The sequence below is a fragment of the Coturnix japonica genome, unplaced genomic scaffold (assembly GCF_054131305.1).
Source record: "Coturnix japonica strain WE unplaced genomic scaffold, WE-NBRP24 Scf130, whole genome shotgun sequence".
NCBI classification, from domain to species: Eukaryota; Metazoa; Chordata; class Aves; order Galliformes; family Phasianidae; genus Coturnix; species Coturnix japonica.
Window position 1 is genome coordinate 692 of NW_028189033.1, and position 15473 is coordinate 16164.

The 15473-nt window shown below is 64.1% G+C and overlaps 2 protein-coding genes across 4 annotated transcripts; both read right to left on the reverse strand.

Annotated features, from left to right (window-relative positions):
• Positions 1-936: 936 nt before the first annotated feature.
• OTUD5 (OTU deubiquitinase 5) lies at positions 937-9682 on the reverse strand. Its single transcript, XM_085535544.1, is given in 9 exon segments — positions 937-1155; positions 2477-2625; positions 3668-3824; positions 4315-4379; positions 5656-5749; positions 8995-9116; positions 9119-9320; positions 9323-9387; positions 9390-9682. Coding segments are annotated over 9 exon segments (1194 nt in total). The 5' UTR covers positions 9532-9682; the 3' UTR covers positions 937-957.
• Positions 9683-10311: 629 nt separating this feature from the next.
• LOC107307202 (EBP cholestenol delta-isomerase) lies at positions 10312-15161 on the reverse strand. Of its 3 annotated transcripts, none has more exons than XM_085535549.1 (5): positions 15119-15161; positions 14563-14861; positions 11824-11860; positions 11606-11736; positions 10312-11130 (listed from the first exon to the last, which is right to left on the reverse strand). In XM_085535549.1, exons 2-5 carry the CDS (start codon positions 14840-14842, stop codon positions 10922-10924), a joined length of 657 nt encoding a protein of 218 aa, XP_085391675.1. In that variant the 5' UTR covers positions 14843-14861; positions 15119-15161; the 3' UTR covers positions 10312-10921. The 3 variants fall into 3 exon arrangements, with proteins under 3 accessions (XP_085391675.1, XP_085391676.1, XP_085391677.1); XM_085535550.1 differs by having other exon boundaries at positions 14563-14959; XM_085535551.1 differs by lacking the exon at positions 10312-11130 and adding an exon at positions 11312-11441 and having other exon boundaries at positions 11569-11736.
• Positions 15162-15473: the final 312 nt, after the last annotated feature.

Consider the following 15473-nt stretch of genomic DNA (forward strand, 5'->3'; position numbering starts at 1 on the left):
ATGGGGGGTTATACATAGGAGTAGCTATGGGGGGTGCTATGGGGGTTTATACATAGGGGGTAACTAGGGGGGGTCATACATGGGGGGAGTCACACATGGGGGGAGCTATGGGGGGGTTATTTATGGGGGTAGCTGGGGGGTCATATATGGGGGGAGCTATGGGGGGTCATACATGGAGGGAGCTATGGGGGGTCATTTATGGGGGGAGCTATGGGGGGTTATACATAGGGGGCAGCTGGGGGGGGTCATTTATGGGGGCAGTAATGGGGGCGTCATACATGGGGGAGATATGGGAGGGTCATACATAGGGGGTAGCTGGGGGGGGTCATACATGGGGGGAGCTATGGGGGAGTCATACATGGGGGGTCATACATGGGGGGTCATACATGGGGGGAGCTATGGGGGGGGTCGTACATAGGGGTAGCTATGGGGGGGTCATATATGGGGGGAGCTATGGGGGTTTATACATAGGGGGTAACTGGGAGGGTCATTTATGGGGGGAGCTATGGGGGGGTCATATATGGGGGGAGCTATGAGGGGGGTCATACATGGGGGGTAACTGGGGGGGGTCATACATGGGGGGTTCACTCATAGGGGGCAACTGGGGGGGGTCATTTATGGGGGTAGCTATGGGGGGGTCATACATAGGGGGTGCTATGGGGGTGTCATGCATAGGGGGCAGCTGGGGGGGTCATTTATGGGGGGAACTATGGGGTGTCATTTATGGGGGACGCTATGGGGGGGGTCACGCATGGGGGGCGCTATGGGGGGGTCATACATGGGGGTAGCTATGGGGGGGGTCATACACAGGGTGGGGGTCACACATGGGGGGCGCTATGGGGGGGGTCATACATGGGGGGTAGCAGGGAATCCCTCCCCATATGGGATGGGGATGGGGGGGGGGTCCTACACAACATGGGGCGATGGGGGGGTGGCACATAGAGCACATGGGGGGTGTCATGGCGGGACCTGGCGGGCCTGCTTCTCCTGGTCGCGCAGCCATTGCAGGTAGGACTCTCTGGCCACCTGCTCCTCTATGGCCTCGTTGGTGGCCTCCCAGTCGGTGGCTCGTTTCTTGTCCTCCAGCATCTGCTGCTCGATCCACGACTCCTCCGACGTCTTGATGGCGCTTTTCATCAGGGACTGCTCCGCCAGCTGGGGGGGCACCGCGTAAGGCACGACCCCTACTCATAGGACACGCCACCTTCCAGATAGACCACACCCCCCTTCCTGATAGGCCACGCCCTACTCATAGGACACGCCCCCTTCTGATAAGCCACGCCCCCTTCCTGATAGGCCACGCCCCCCTTCCTGATAGGACACGCCCCCTACTCATAGGCCACGCCCCCCTCCTGATAGGCCACGCCCCCAGACCAACCCCCCCTTGCATCCCTATCTTTAACATGGAGCCACGTGGCCACGCCCCCTCTCCAGTAAGCCACACCCCTTCCTGATAAGCCACGCCCCCAGACCAACCCCCCCCCTTGCATCCCTATCTTTAACATGGAGCCACGTGGCCACGCCCCCCCGCAGTAAGCCACGCCCCCCTGCTAGGCCACGCCCACTTCCTGTTAAGCCACACCCCTTCCTGATAGGCCACGCCCCCAGACCACCACACCCCCTGCATCCCTATCTTTAACATGGAGCCACGTGGCCACGCCCCCTCGCAGTAAGCCACGCCCACTTCCTGTTAGGCCAACCCCCCCTTGCATCCCTATATTTAACATGGAGCCTCGTGGCCACGCCCCCTCCTGATAGGCCACGCCCCCCGACCAACCCCCCCTTGCATCCCTATCTTTAATATGGAACCACGTGGCCATGCCCCCAGCAGTAAGCCACGCCCCCTTTATCCCAAGCCACGCTAATACAAACCACGCCCCTTTTAATTCTGACCACGCCCCCTAAACCAAGCCACGCCCCCTTTCTTCTTGGCCACGCCCCACCCAAGCCTCATTTGCATATATAGATCCATAACTATTGGCCACGCCCCCTCATCCCCTTGCCCCTGTTATAGGGCAGCCCATAGGACCCCCATTGACCCATAGGGCACCCACTGACCCATAGGGCCCCCCACTGACCCACAGGGCACCCCATTGACCCATAGAGCCCCCCACTGACCCATAGGGCCGCCCACTGACCCATAGGGCGCCCCACTGACCCACAGGGCACCCCATTGACCCATAGGGCCCCCCATTGACCCATAGGGCCCCCCACTGACCCATAGGGCCCCCCACTGACCCATAGGGCACCCCATTGACCCATAGGGCACCCCATTGACCCATAGAACCCCCCACTGACCCATAGGGCCCTCCACTGACCCATAGGGCCCCCCATTGACCCATAGGGCCCCCATTGACCCATAGGGCGCCCCAATGACCCATAGGGCCCCCCACTGACCCATAGAACCCCCCACTGACCCATAGGGCCCCCCACTGACCCATAGGGCCCCCATTGACCCACAGAACCCCCCACTGACCCCGGGTTTGAAGGAGGGCAGCCCCAGCCCCACGCCGATGGTGGCCTTGTTGGGGTTGACCACGGAGTTGTAGTGGATGTTGCGGTGGTAGCTGACCCTGATGGGCTCGTCCTCGTTGTGCTGGATCCCATGGAAGGTGTTGATGGGTTCTATGGGGCACAGCAGCGTGTGGGGACCTACAGGATCCGTGGGGCGGACCCCAAAGAAAAACCTGGGGACCCACAGTCCCCTATGGAGTCACCCAGCCCCCTATAGGGTCCCACAGCCTCATGTAGGGTCCCACAGCCCCTATGAGGTTCCACAGCCCTCTATGGGGTCCCACAGCCCCCTATGGGATCCCCCAGCCCCCTATGGGGTCCCCCAGCCCCCTATGGGATCCCCCAGCCCCTATGGGGTCCCCCAGCCCCCTATGGGATCCCCCAGCCCCCTATGGGGTCCCACAGTCTCCTGTAGGGCCCCATAGCCCCCTATGGGGTCCCCCAGCCCCTATGGGATCCCCCAGCCCCCTATGGGGTCCCACAGCCCGCTATGGGATCCCCAGCCCCCTATGGGATCCCCCAGCCCCCTATGGGGTCCCACAGCCCCTATTGGGTCACCCACCCCTATGGGATCCCCCAGCCCCTATAGGGTCCCCCAGCCCCTATGGGATCCCCCAGCCCCCTATGGGATCCCCCAGCCCCTATGGGATCCCCCAGCCCCTATGGGGTCCCCCAGCCCCCTATGAGATCCCCCAGCCCCTATGGGGTCCCCCAGCCCCCTATGGGATCCCCCAGCCCCTATGGGGTCCCCCAGCCCCTATGAGGTCCTGCAGCCCCCAGTGGAATCCCACAGCCCCCTATGGGATCCCCCAGCTCCCTATGGGATCCCCCAGCCCCTATGGGATCCCCCAGCCCCCTATGGGATCCCCCAGCCCCTATGAGATCCCCCAGCCCCTATGGGATCCCCCAGCCCCTATGGGGTCCCACAGCACCCTATGGGATCCCCCAGCCCCTATGGGGTCCCCCAGCCCCCTATGAGATCCCCCAGCCCCTGTGGGGTCCCCCAGCCCCCTATGGGGTCCCCCAGCCCCTATAGGGTCCCATAGCCCCCTATTGGGTCCCCCAGCCCCTATAGGGTCCCACAGCCCCCTATGGGACCCCCCAGCCCCCATAGGGCCCCATAGCCCCCTCTGGGGTCCCGCATGCCCCATACCGGTGCCATACTGGTAGACCTCGACGGGCCGGTTGTACATCTCGGCCATGGCCTGCATCTCAATGTGGTTCCCGTGGCACGTGCTTTTCCGTTTGCGGTTGATGTAAGTGGTGAAATCCTCCGTCACGTAGTTGGAGAAATAGTCGGCGTTCTTCATCTGGGGGCACAGGGGGGATCAATAGGGACCAATAGGGACCAATAGGGACCAATAGGGATCAATACAGCCCAATAGGGATCAATACAGCCCAATAGGGACCAATACGGCCCAATAGGGATCAATAGGGACCAATAGGGATCAATACAGCCCAATAGGGACCAATACAGCCCAATAGGGATCAATACGGACTAATAGGATCAATACAGCCCAATAGGGATCAATACGGACCAATACGGCCCAATAGGGACCAATACAGCCCAATAGGGACCAATACAGCCCAATAGGGACCAATACGGCCCAATAGGGACCAATACCGACCAATAGGGACCAATACCGACCAATACAGTCCAATATGGACCAGTATGATCCAATACAGCCCAATAGGGACCAATACAGCCCAATATGGCCCAGTATGGACCAGTACAGCCCAGTGCCCTCCCATTAACCCCCCATTGCCCCCATCCCCCCCCACCCCACGCCCCCCCCTCACCAGGTAATCCATGCAGTGCTTCCTCACCACCTCGTGCATGTCCTGATCCCCATAGACCTGATCCGCTGCAATGAGGGGGGGGCACAAAGTGAGACCCCTATAGGGGCACCACGGGGGGGTGATAACACAGCGATAATGGGGTGGGGGGCTCAATGAGGGGGGGGGCACAAAGTGAGACCCCTATAGGGCACCACAGGGGGGTGATAACACAGTGATAATGGGGTGGGGGGCTCAATAGGGGGGGGGGTCTCAATGAGGGGGGGGGCACAAAGTGAGACCCCTATAGGGCACCACGGGGGGGTGATAACATAGAGATAATGGGGTGGGGGGCTCAATGGGGGGGGGGGCACAAAGTGAGACCCCTATAGGGCACCACAGGGGGTGATAACATAGAGATAATGGGGTGGGGGGCTCAATGAGGGGGGGGCACAAAGTGAGACCCCTATAGGGCAGCATAGGGGGTGATAACAGAGATAATGGGGTGGGGGGGCTCAATGGGGGGGGGGCACAAAGTGAGACCCCTATAGGGCACCACGAGGGGGTGATAACACAGAGATAATGGGGGGGGGGGCTCAATGGGGGGGGGGTCTCAATGGGGGGGGGGCTCAATGAGGGGGGGGGCTCAATGAGGGGGGGGGGGCACAAAGTGAGACCCCTATAGGGCACCACGGGGGGGTGATAACACAGAGATAATGGGGTGGGGGGCTCAATGGGGGGGGGGCACAAAGTGAGACCCCTATAGGGTACCATAGGGGGGTGATAACACAGTGATAATGGGGTGGGGGGCTCAATGGGGGTGGGGGCACAAAGTGAGACCCCTATAGGGCACCATAGGGGGGTGATAACACAGAGATAATGGGGTGGGGGACTCAATGAGGGGTGGGGGGCTCAATGAGGGGGGGGCTCAATGAGGGGGGGGGCTCAATGAGGGGGGGGGGGCACAAAGTGAGACCCCTATAGGGCACCACAGGGGGGTGATAACACAGTGATAATGGGGTGGGGGGCTCAATGGGGGGGGGGGCCTCAATGAGGGGGGGGGGGCTCAATGAGGGGGGGGGGGGGGTCTCAATGGGGGGGGGGGCACAAAGTGAGACCCCTATAGGGCACCACGGGGGGGTGATAACACAGAGATAAGGGGGTGGGGGGCTCAATGGGGGGGGTCTCAATGGGGGGGGCTCAATGGGGGGGGTCTCAATGCGGGGTGGGGATCTCAATGAGGGGGGGGTCTCAATGTGGGGGGGGGGTCTCAATGGGGGGGGGGTCTCATTGGGGGGGGGGGTCTCAATGTGGGGGGGGTCTCAATGAAGGGGGGGGGTCTCAATGTGGGGGGGGGGGTCTCACCCACAGCCCGGAACAAACAGGCCCCGTCCTCCTTCATGCGTTTGATGATGAATCCTTTCTTCTCCCGCAGGGATTTCTCAAACCGGTGCTCCTGCTGGAGACACACAAAGGCTCAGGGGGGGGGGGGGGAAAGTGGGGGGGGGGCTTTTGGGATGGGGGGGGGGGGGGCTCAGGGTGGGGGGGGGCAATGGAGGGGGGGGGACAGTCATAGGGGTGGGGGGCACACAGGGAGGGGGGGGGTGGGTTCCTGCTGGAGACACACAAAGGCTCAGGGGGGGGGCTGGGAGGAGGGGGGGGGTCTCAGGGTGGGGGGGAGGGGGGGCATAGGGTTGGGGGGCACATAAGGAGGGGGGGGGTCAGGATGAGGGGGGGGGCTCAGGGCAGGGAGGGGATGGATGTAGGGATGAGGGCACATGGGGGGGGGGTGGGCTCAGAGTGGGGGGGGTGGGCTGAGGGGGGGGGGGGTGGGAGGCACACAAGGAGGGGGGGGTGGGTTTGGGATGGGGGGGTGGGCTTAGGGTGGGGGGGGGATGGATGTAGGGGTGGGGGGCACACGAGGAGGGGGTGGGGGGTTCAGGATGGGGGGGGGAATGGGGTCAGGGTGGGGGGCACACAAGGAGAAGGGGGGGGTGGGTTTGGGATGGGGGGTGGGTGGACATAGGGATGGTGGGATCAGGATGGGGGGGGTGGGGGGCACACGAGGATGGGGGGGGTGGGAAGTTCAGGATGGGGGGGTGGGCTTAGGGTGAGGGGGGGGCAATGGAGGGGGGGGGGACACAAGGATGGGAGCGATGGGCTCAGGATGGGGGGGCACACAAGGAGGGGGGGGCAATGGATGTAGGATGGGGGGGGAGATAATCATTGGGGGGGGGGGGGACATGAGGGGGGATGGGCTCAGGATGGGGGGGGGGCTCGGAGGGGGGGGGGGCAGCTATGGGATGGGGAGCACAAGAAGGGGGGGGTGGGTATTGGGTGGGGGGCACATGGGGGGGTGGGGAGGGGGCTTTGGGATGGGGGGGGGACACAGCCATGGGTGGGGGGGGCACAAGGAGGGGGTGGGGGTTTCAGGATGGGGTCAGGGTGGGAGGGGGATGGTTTCAGAGTGGGGGGGGGGGTGGACATTGGGGTGGGGGACACATGGGGGGGTGGGGGGTTTGGGATGGGGGGTGGGCTCAGAGTGAGGGGGGGGGATCAGGATGGGGGGGGGATGGGGTCAGGGTGGGGGGCACACAAGGAGAAGGGGGGGGGGTTGGGATGTGGGGGGGGGGGCATAGGGATGGTGGGATCAGGATGGGGGGGGTGGGGGGCACACGAGGAGGGGGGGGGTGGGAAGTTCAGGATGGGGGGTGGGCTTAGGGTGGGGGGGGATGGGGTCAGGGTGGGGGGCACACAAGGTGGGGGGGTGGGTTTGGGATGGGGGGGGACACAGCCATTGCGGGGGGGGCACACAAGGAGGGGTTGGGGGGTTCGGGATGGGGTCAGGGTGGGAGGGGGATGGTTTCAGAGTGGGGGGGGGTGGTCATAAGGGCGGGGGACACATGGGGGGGGTGGGGGGTTTGGGATGGGGGGGTGGGCTCAGGGTGAGGGGGGGGGATCAGGATGGGAGGGGGGATGGGGTCAGGGTGGGGGGCACACAAGGAGAAGGGGGGGGGGTTTGGGATGGGGGGTGGCGGCCATTGGGGTGGGGGGCACAAAAGGAGGGGGGGGTTTGGGATGGGGGGGGGGATGGGGTATGGGGGGCACACAAGGAGAAGGGGGGGGGGTTGGGATGGGGGGGGCTCAGAGTGAGGGGGGGATGGGATCAGGATGGGGTGGTGGGCTTAGGGTGGGGGGGGGCGGCCATTGGGGCGGGGGCCACACAAGGAGGGGGTGGGTTTGGGATGGGGGGGGTGGGCTTAGGGTGAGGGGGGGGCAATGGAGGGGGGGGGACACAAGGATGGGAGCGATGGGCTCAGGATGGGGGGGCACACAAGGAGGGGGGGGGAATGGATGTAGGATGGGGGGGGAGATAATCATGGGGGGGGGGGGACATGAGGGGGGGGGTGGGCTCAGGGTGGGGGTGGGGCTCGGAGGGGGGGGGGCAGCTATGGGATGGGGAGCACAAGAAGGGGGGGGTGGGCATTGGGGTGGGGGGCACATAAGGAGGTGGGGAGGGGGGTTGGGGATGGGGGGGGACACAGCCATGGGGGGGGGCACAAGGAGGGGTTGGGGGGTTTGGGATGAGGGGGGTGGGCTCAGGGTGGGGTGATGGTTACAGAGTGGGGGGGGGTGGTCATAGGGGCGGGGGACACATGGGGGGGGGGGGGTTTGGGATGGGGGGTGGGCTCAGAGTGAGGGGGGGGGATCAGGATGGGGGGGGGATGGGGTCAGGGTGGGGGGCACACAAGGTGGGGGGGTGGGTTTGGGATGGGGGGGGCGGCCATTGGGGTGGGGGGCACATAAGGAGGTGGGGAGGGGGCTTTGGGATGGGGGGGACACAGCCATGGGGGGGGGGGCACACAAGGAGGGGTTGGGGGGTTCAGGATGGGGTCAGGGTGGGAGGGGGATGGTTTCAGACTGGGGGGGTGGTCATAGGGGTGGGGGACACATGGGGGGGGGGGTTTGGGATGGAGGGGGGGGGCAGCCATAGGGATGGTGGGTTCAGGATGGGGGGGTGGGCTTAGGGTGGGGGGGATGGGGTCAGGGTGGGGGGCACACAAGGTGGGGGGGCGGGTTTGGGATGGGGGAGGGTGGCCATTGGGGTGGGGGGCACAAAAGGAGGGGGGTGGGTTTGGGGATGGGGGGGGGGGTATGGGGGGGGGCACAATGACGGGGGGGGGTTCGGGATGGGGGGTGGGCTCAGAGTGAGGGGGGGGATGGGATCAGGATGGGGGGGGTGGGCTTACGGTGGGGGGGGGGCGGCCATTGGGGTGGGGGGCACAAAAGGAGGGGGTGGGTTTGGGGATGGGGGGGGGGGGGACATAGGGATGGTGGGATCAGGATGGGGGGGGGTGGGTTTGGGGATGGGGGGGGGGCTCAGGGTTGGGGGTCCTGGGGTGGGGGTCCCATTGCTTTCACATTGGGCCCATGGGGGTCGTGGGGGTCCATGATACTTTGGGGTCGGGGTCCTGGGGGTCAGCGACGCTTTCAGGGTTGGAGGGGGTCATAAAGGGGGGTGATATGAGATAAGGGGGTTGATAAGAGCCCGGTATCTCTTGGGGGGGGGCTGTGATCACTGGGCTCTATATGGGCTCTATATGGGCTCTATATGGGCTCTATATGGGCTCAACTCCCCCCGTGTCCATTCCCCGCCGGTTCCCGGTTCCCGGTTCCCGGTTCCGGTTCCGGTTCCCCCCCCACCTGCTCCGCCGTGTCCGGGTCCATCTCGACTCTCGCAGCCTCATATTCGTCCTCGCTGTTGTAGCCGCCTCCGGCCTCGTCGCCGCCGGTTCCTCCGGTTCCCAGCCCCACGTTCAGGCCGCCCCCCCGGGCCCGTTGCCGCCGGTCGCGCTGGGCCCGGCCCCTCCTCGGCGCCGCCGTTTGCTGTGCCCGGGTCCCCCGGTTCCGCCTCCTCCCCCCGGGCCGGTTCCGCGGGGTTCGGGCTCCAGCCCCACGAACGAACCGGGACCGTCCGAACCGCCCACGGAACCGGAACCGACGGCACCGACCGGCCCCGCCGGGGGGGGGAGGCGTTGGCGGGGAGCCCGGCCCAGCCCCGCAGCGACGGCGGCGGCGACGCGCGAGGCCGCGGAACGACCCCGGCCCGACCGGGTCAACGACGCCACCGGGGCCGCGATCGGAACCGGAATCGGCGCCGCGATCGGAACCGGCGTCGGGACCCGAATCGGGGTCGGCGTCCGGAGCCGGAACCGGCTTCTTCTTCGGGAGGATCGTCATGGCGGGACCCGGCCCCGCTGCTCCCCGCGGAACCGGGGGGGCCCGAGCGAGGCCCCCCCCGGTCGGTGAGTGCGGGGCGGCGGGGCCGGGGCGGCGCCACGAGCCCGGACCGGACCAGGCCGCGCCGGGACCGGAACTAGGCCGCGCCCGGACCGGGACCAGGCCGCGCCGGGAGCCGTGTCAACATCAACAGCGCCGACCTCTGACCCCGCGCCGCACAGCTTCCGGCTCGGCCCGACGCCGCCCGCACGGTGCGATGCGATTGGTCGGGATTGACGCCGCTCGAAGGGGATTGGCTGCAGGGTGAGCGGAAGTCCCGCCTCTCTCCTCCCCCCTTCCGCCCGCTCTGTGGGGGCGGGGCCGGCGGCGCTGCGGCTGGGCGCTGATTGGTCGGATGGAAAGGCGGGGGGGAAGGGGCGGGGCTGATTGGGCGACGGGCAAAGAGGGCGGGACTACGGGAGAGAGAGCGCTCATTGGCCGGCACGAGGGCGGCCGGCAACGGCGATTTCGTCACCTCGTGGGCCCGCCCCGAACTCCTCAGTTCGGCTTCACATTGGCCAGCGCGAGCGACCTAATTTCCCATTGGCTGCGCCCGGCCGTCACTCAAAACGCCGCCCCGCCCCTGGCTCCGCCGGGTCCTAGTGCCCGCCCGCTGCGCACCGAGCTGCCCCGGGACCCCAACCCGGCCATGGGACCCCCACCCCGGCGATAGGACCCCAACCCCGACCCCAGGACCCCCCTTACCCACCCCGGGACCCCCACCCCGACCCCACACACGTCTCCATTTCCAGCCCGTTTATTAAAATCCACCTCATTGACCCCAAATCCCGTTAAGCACAGCCCCCTTTGGGGGCGACCTGAAGCCCCCCACCCACCTTCATCCCCATCCCCCCAATTTGGGGGCTCTGGGGGGTCCAAGAGCCCAGAGCCGGGGGGACCAAGGGCACCCTGAGGGTCTCAGGTCCAGATATGGGGGGCTACAAGGCTTTGGGGGGGGGGGGGGATGGGGGTCCTGGGGGTCTTTGGGGTGGGGGTCTCCTGGCTGGGAAGGGGGTATTTGGGGTGGGGGTCCCAATGCTTTCACATTGGGGCCATGGGGGTCCTGGGGGTCAATAATGGTTTCAGATGGGGGCCATGGGGGTCAATGATGCTTTTGGGTTGGGGCCATGGGGGTCCTGGGGGTCCATAATGGTTTCAGATGGGGGCCATGGGGGTCCCGGGGTCGAGCTGGGGGTCCCAATGCTTTCACATTGGGGCCATGGGGGTCACTAATGTTTAGGGTTGGGGTCCTGGGGATCAATGATGCTTTAGGGTGGGGGTCGTGGGGGTCCCAATGGTTTCACATTGGGGCCATGGGGGTCACTGATGTTTGGGGTTGGGGTCCCGGGGGTCAGTGTCCCTTCTTGTGGGGTCTGTCATGGTCCCGCTGAGCAGCACAGAGATGGTTCCAGGCGTCGATAATGAGGGCGCTGGGAACCACCAGCCAGACCCCATTGAGCACCACAAAGTACACCCAGAAATAAAGGGGGTGGGGGTCGCTGTGGGTCCACCCCGCACGAGCCTCCGTGGCAAAGTAAAGGACGTCCCCATAGAGCTGCCCTATAGGGGGGATACAACACGTTAAGGGGGGGGGAACCTTCCACAGGGGGGAACCTACAATGGGGGAACCTTCCATAGGGGGAACCTTCCATAGGGGGAACCTACAATGGGGGAACCTTCCATAGGGGGAACCTTCCATAGGGGGAACCTTCCATAGGGGGAACCTTCCATAGGGGGAACCTACAATGGGGGGAACCTACAATGGGGGGAACCTACAATGGGGGGAACCTTCCATAGGGGGAACCTTCCATAGGGGGGAACCTTCCATAGGGGGGAACCTACAATGGGGGGAACCTTCCATAGGGGGGAACCTACAATGGGGGAACCTTCCATAGGGGGAACCTTCCATAGGGGGAACCTACAATGGGGGAACCTTCCATAGGGGGGAACCTTCCATAGGGGGAACCTTCCATAGGGGGAACCTACAATGGGGGGAACCTTCCATAGGGGGAACCTTCCATAGGGGCCCATGTACCGAGGGACACGATGAGCTGCAGCACGAAGCGCGAGCGATGGCGGCTCAGGAAGGACACGAAGGTCAGGAAGCTGAGGGGGCCCCAGGCCCAGGCCGTCACCGTTTCCATGGCGACCGTGAAGTCATCACTCCTATGGGGGGGGGGGGGGGTGTCACACATGATGGGGGCGGCTGAGACCCCCGGGGTCAGCCCAGGTCACACGTTGACCCCGACTCACGTCACGTAGCGGCTGTCGGCCTTGGCGTATTCCTTCCCTATGGGACAAAGGGGTTCATGGGGGAGGGGGACGTCATCAGTGACACCCCCAGACCCACATTAACACCCATAAAAGGCCCCAGACCCCCATTAACGCCCCCAGACCCCCCATTACCCCCTATAAGAAGCCCCAGACCCCCATTAACCCCCATTAACACCCCCTAGACCCCCATAAGAGCCCCCAGACCCCCATTAGCCCCCCATAAGAGGCTCCAGACCCCCATTAACCCCCATTAACACCCCCTTGACCCCCATTAGCCCCCCATAAGACACCTCAGACCCCCATTAATCCCCATAAGAGACCCCAGACCCCCATCAAACCCCCATTAACCCCCCCCCCAAACCCCCATTACCCCCCTATAAGAAGCCCCAGACCCCCATTAACCCCTATTAACCCCCGTAAGAGACCTCAGGCCCCCATTAACACCCCCCCAGACCCCCATTACCCCCCCATAAGAGGCCCCAGACCCCCATCAAACCCCATTAACACCCCCAGACCCCCATTACCCCCCCATAAGAGGCCCCGAGACCCCCATTAACCCCCATTAACGCCCCCCCAGACCCCCATTAACCCCCCAGACCCCCATTAATCCCCTATAAGAGGCTCCAGACCCCCTTTAACCCCTATTCACCCCCCATAAGAGGCCCCAAGACCCCCATTAGCCCCGCCCCGAGACCCACATTAATCCCATTAACATCCCCCCAGATCCCCATTACCACCCCATAAGAGGTTCCAGACCCCCATTAACCCCCCCCAGACCCCCATTAAACCCCCATTAACACTCCTCAGACCCCCATTAACCCCCATAAGAGACCCCAGACCCCCATTAGCCCCACATAAGAAGCCCCAGCCCCCCATTAATCCCCATTAACAACCCCAGACCCCCATTAACCCCCTATAAGAGCCCCCAGACCCCCATTAACCCCTATTACAACCCCCAGACCCCATTAACACCCCCCAGACTCCCATTAACATCCCCCCAGATCCCCATTACCACCCCATAAGAGGTTCCAGACCCCCATTAACCCCCCCCAGACCCCCATTACCCCTCCATAAGAGGCTCCAGACCCCCATTAACACCCCACAAAACCCCATTACCCCCCATAAATGGCCCCAGATCCCCATTTACACCCCCCAGACCCCCATTAACCCCATTAACATCCCCCAGACCCCCATTATCCCCCATAAAATGCCCCAGACTCCCATTAACCCCCCCTAGACCCCCAAAAGAGCCCCCAGACCCACATTAACCCCCATAAGAGGCCCCAGACCCCCATTAACCCCCATTAACACCCCCCTGACCCCCATTAGCCCCCCATAAGACGCCTCAGACCCCCATTAACCCCCATAAGAGCCCTCAGACCCCCATTAACCCCTATTAACACCCCATAAGAGGCTCCAGACCCCCATTAAGCCCCCCCAGACCCCCATTAACATCCCCCAGACCCCCATTAAACCCCCATTAACACTCCTCAGACCCCCATTAACCCCCATAAGAGACCCCAGACCACCATTAGCCCCACATAAGAAGCCCCAGCCCCCATTAATCCCCATAAGAGGCCCCAGATCCCCATTAACGCCCCCAGACCCCCATCAAACCCCCATTAACACCCCCCCTGACCCACATTACCCCCCATAAAAATGCCCCAGACTCCCATTAACCCCCCCTAGAACCCCAAAAGAGCCCCCAGACCCACATTAACCCCCATAAGAGGCCCCGAGACCCCCATTAACACCCCATATGAGGCCCCAGACTTCTATAACCCCCATAAGAGGCTCCAGACCCCCATCAAACCCCCATTAACCCCCCCCAGACCCCCATTAGCCCCCCCATAAGAGGCCCCAGACCCCCATTAACCTTCATAAGAGACCTCAGACCCCCATTAGACCCCCAGACCCCCATTAAACACCCATTAACACCCCCCAGACCCCCATTAACCCCCCCTGACCCCCATTAGCCCCCCATAAGACACCTCAGACCCCCATTAATCCCCATAAGAGACCCCAGACCCCCATCAAACCCCCATTAACCCCTCCCCAGACCCACATTACCCCCCTATAAGAAGCCCCAGACCCCCATTAACCCCTATTAACCCCCGTAAGAGACCTCAGGCCCCCATTAACCCCCCCAGACCCCCATTAAACCCCCATTAACATCCCCCCAGATCCCCATTACCACCCCATAAGAGGTTCCAGACCCCCATTAACCCCCCCAGACCCCCATTACCCCTCCATAAGAGGCTCCAGACCCACATTAACACCACACAGAACCCCATTAGCCCCCCGAAAAGGCCCCAGATCCCCATTAACACCCCCAGACCCCCATCAAACCCCCATTAACACCCCCCAGACCCACATTACCCCCCATAAAAGGCCCCAGACTCCCATTAACCCCCCCTAGACCCCCAAAAGAGCCCCCAGACCCACATTAACCCCCATAAGAGGCCCCAGACCCCCATTAACCCCCATTAACACCCCCCTGACCCCCATTAGCCCCCCCATAAGAGGCCCCAGACCCCCATTAACCTTCATAAGAGACCTCAGACCCCCATTAAACCCCCCAGACACCCATTAAACCCCCAATAACACTCCCCAGACCCACATTAACCCCCACAAGAGGCCCCAGACCCCCATGAACCCCCATTAACCCCCATTACCCCCCCCAGCCCCCCATTACCCCCCATTACCGCCATAACTCACAGACTTCCCCCAGCAGCCCGGTATCTGCGGGCAGCTCCCGGTGCCTGACGCTGAAATACCCCTCGAGGACCCCGTGGATCCCGGCACAAACCAGGAACCAGCCGGCGGCCACGCGGCGCACCGGGCTCCGTTCGTTCCGGTTCAAGGCCCAGCCCAACGCCAACAGCCCGGCCCCGGCCGCGGCCACTGCGCCTGCGCACTGCCAGCCCGGTCGCACGTTGCTGACGTAACCCGGAAGCGACAGATTGCGCGGCCAATAGGGATGCGTTGTGGTTTCCATGGCAACAGCGCCGCTAGGCCTAAGGGGGAAGGAGGCAACATGGCGGCCCCGGGCCTCGAGGAGACACGGCGGCTTCACTGGGCACCACGACCGGATCCTCCCGCTCCGTTTTCAGCCCTGTAACACCGGGCGGCGATCCGAACCCTCCGCTAACTGTGGCTGGGCCTTCAATCAACCGGAAGGTCTGCAGCCCACCAAACCGGAAGGCCTACCACACAACCGGAAGGCCTGCAACCCAACCGACCGGAAGGCCTACCACCCAACCGGAAGTCCTACCTGTCTGCACGGCTCGTTCTCCCGCTCTCCGCTCGCGCCTCTCCCGCTCCGCGCTCAACGCCGCCGCACTCCGCTCGCTAAGCCCCGCCCCCGCCTCGCCCCTCGGCCAATCAGAGCGCGCTCTCCCACTGCTCCAGCCAATGGCGTGCTTCCCCGCCCGCCGACGCCGCTCGCTGATTGGTGGAGGTGCTCGCTGAGGCGATGTGGGGCCAGGGGGCGTGGTCTACAGGTGGGCGGGGCCATGACCATATATGGAAGGTGATGCCCCGCCCACTCGGGTGCCGCAAGATCTGATTGGTCCTTTAGGGCCCCGCCCAGGGCGCACGTGGAGCCCATATAGAGCCCATATAGGGGC

Bases quoted from the DNA above. Each gene is read 5' to 3' on its own strand.
- LOC107307202 (XM_085535549.1), bottom strand. From the start codon at position 14,842: ATGGAAACCACAACGCATCCCTATTGGCCGCGCAATCTGTCGCTTCCG. The intron at 11,861-14,562 runs GTGAGTTATGGC...TTTGTCCCATAG, and splicing joins CGGGCTGCTGGGGGAAGTCT to GGAAGGAATACGCCAAGGCC. The intron at 11,131-11,605 runs GTACATGGGCCC...TCCCCCCTATAG, and splicing joins GCAGCTCATCGTGTCCCTCG to GGCAGCTCTATGGGGACGTC.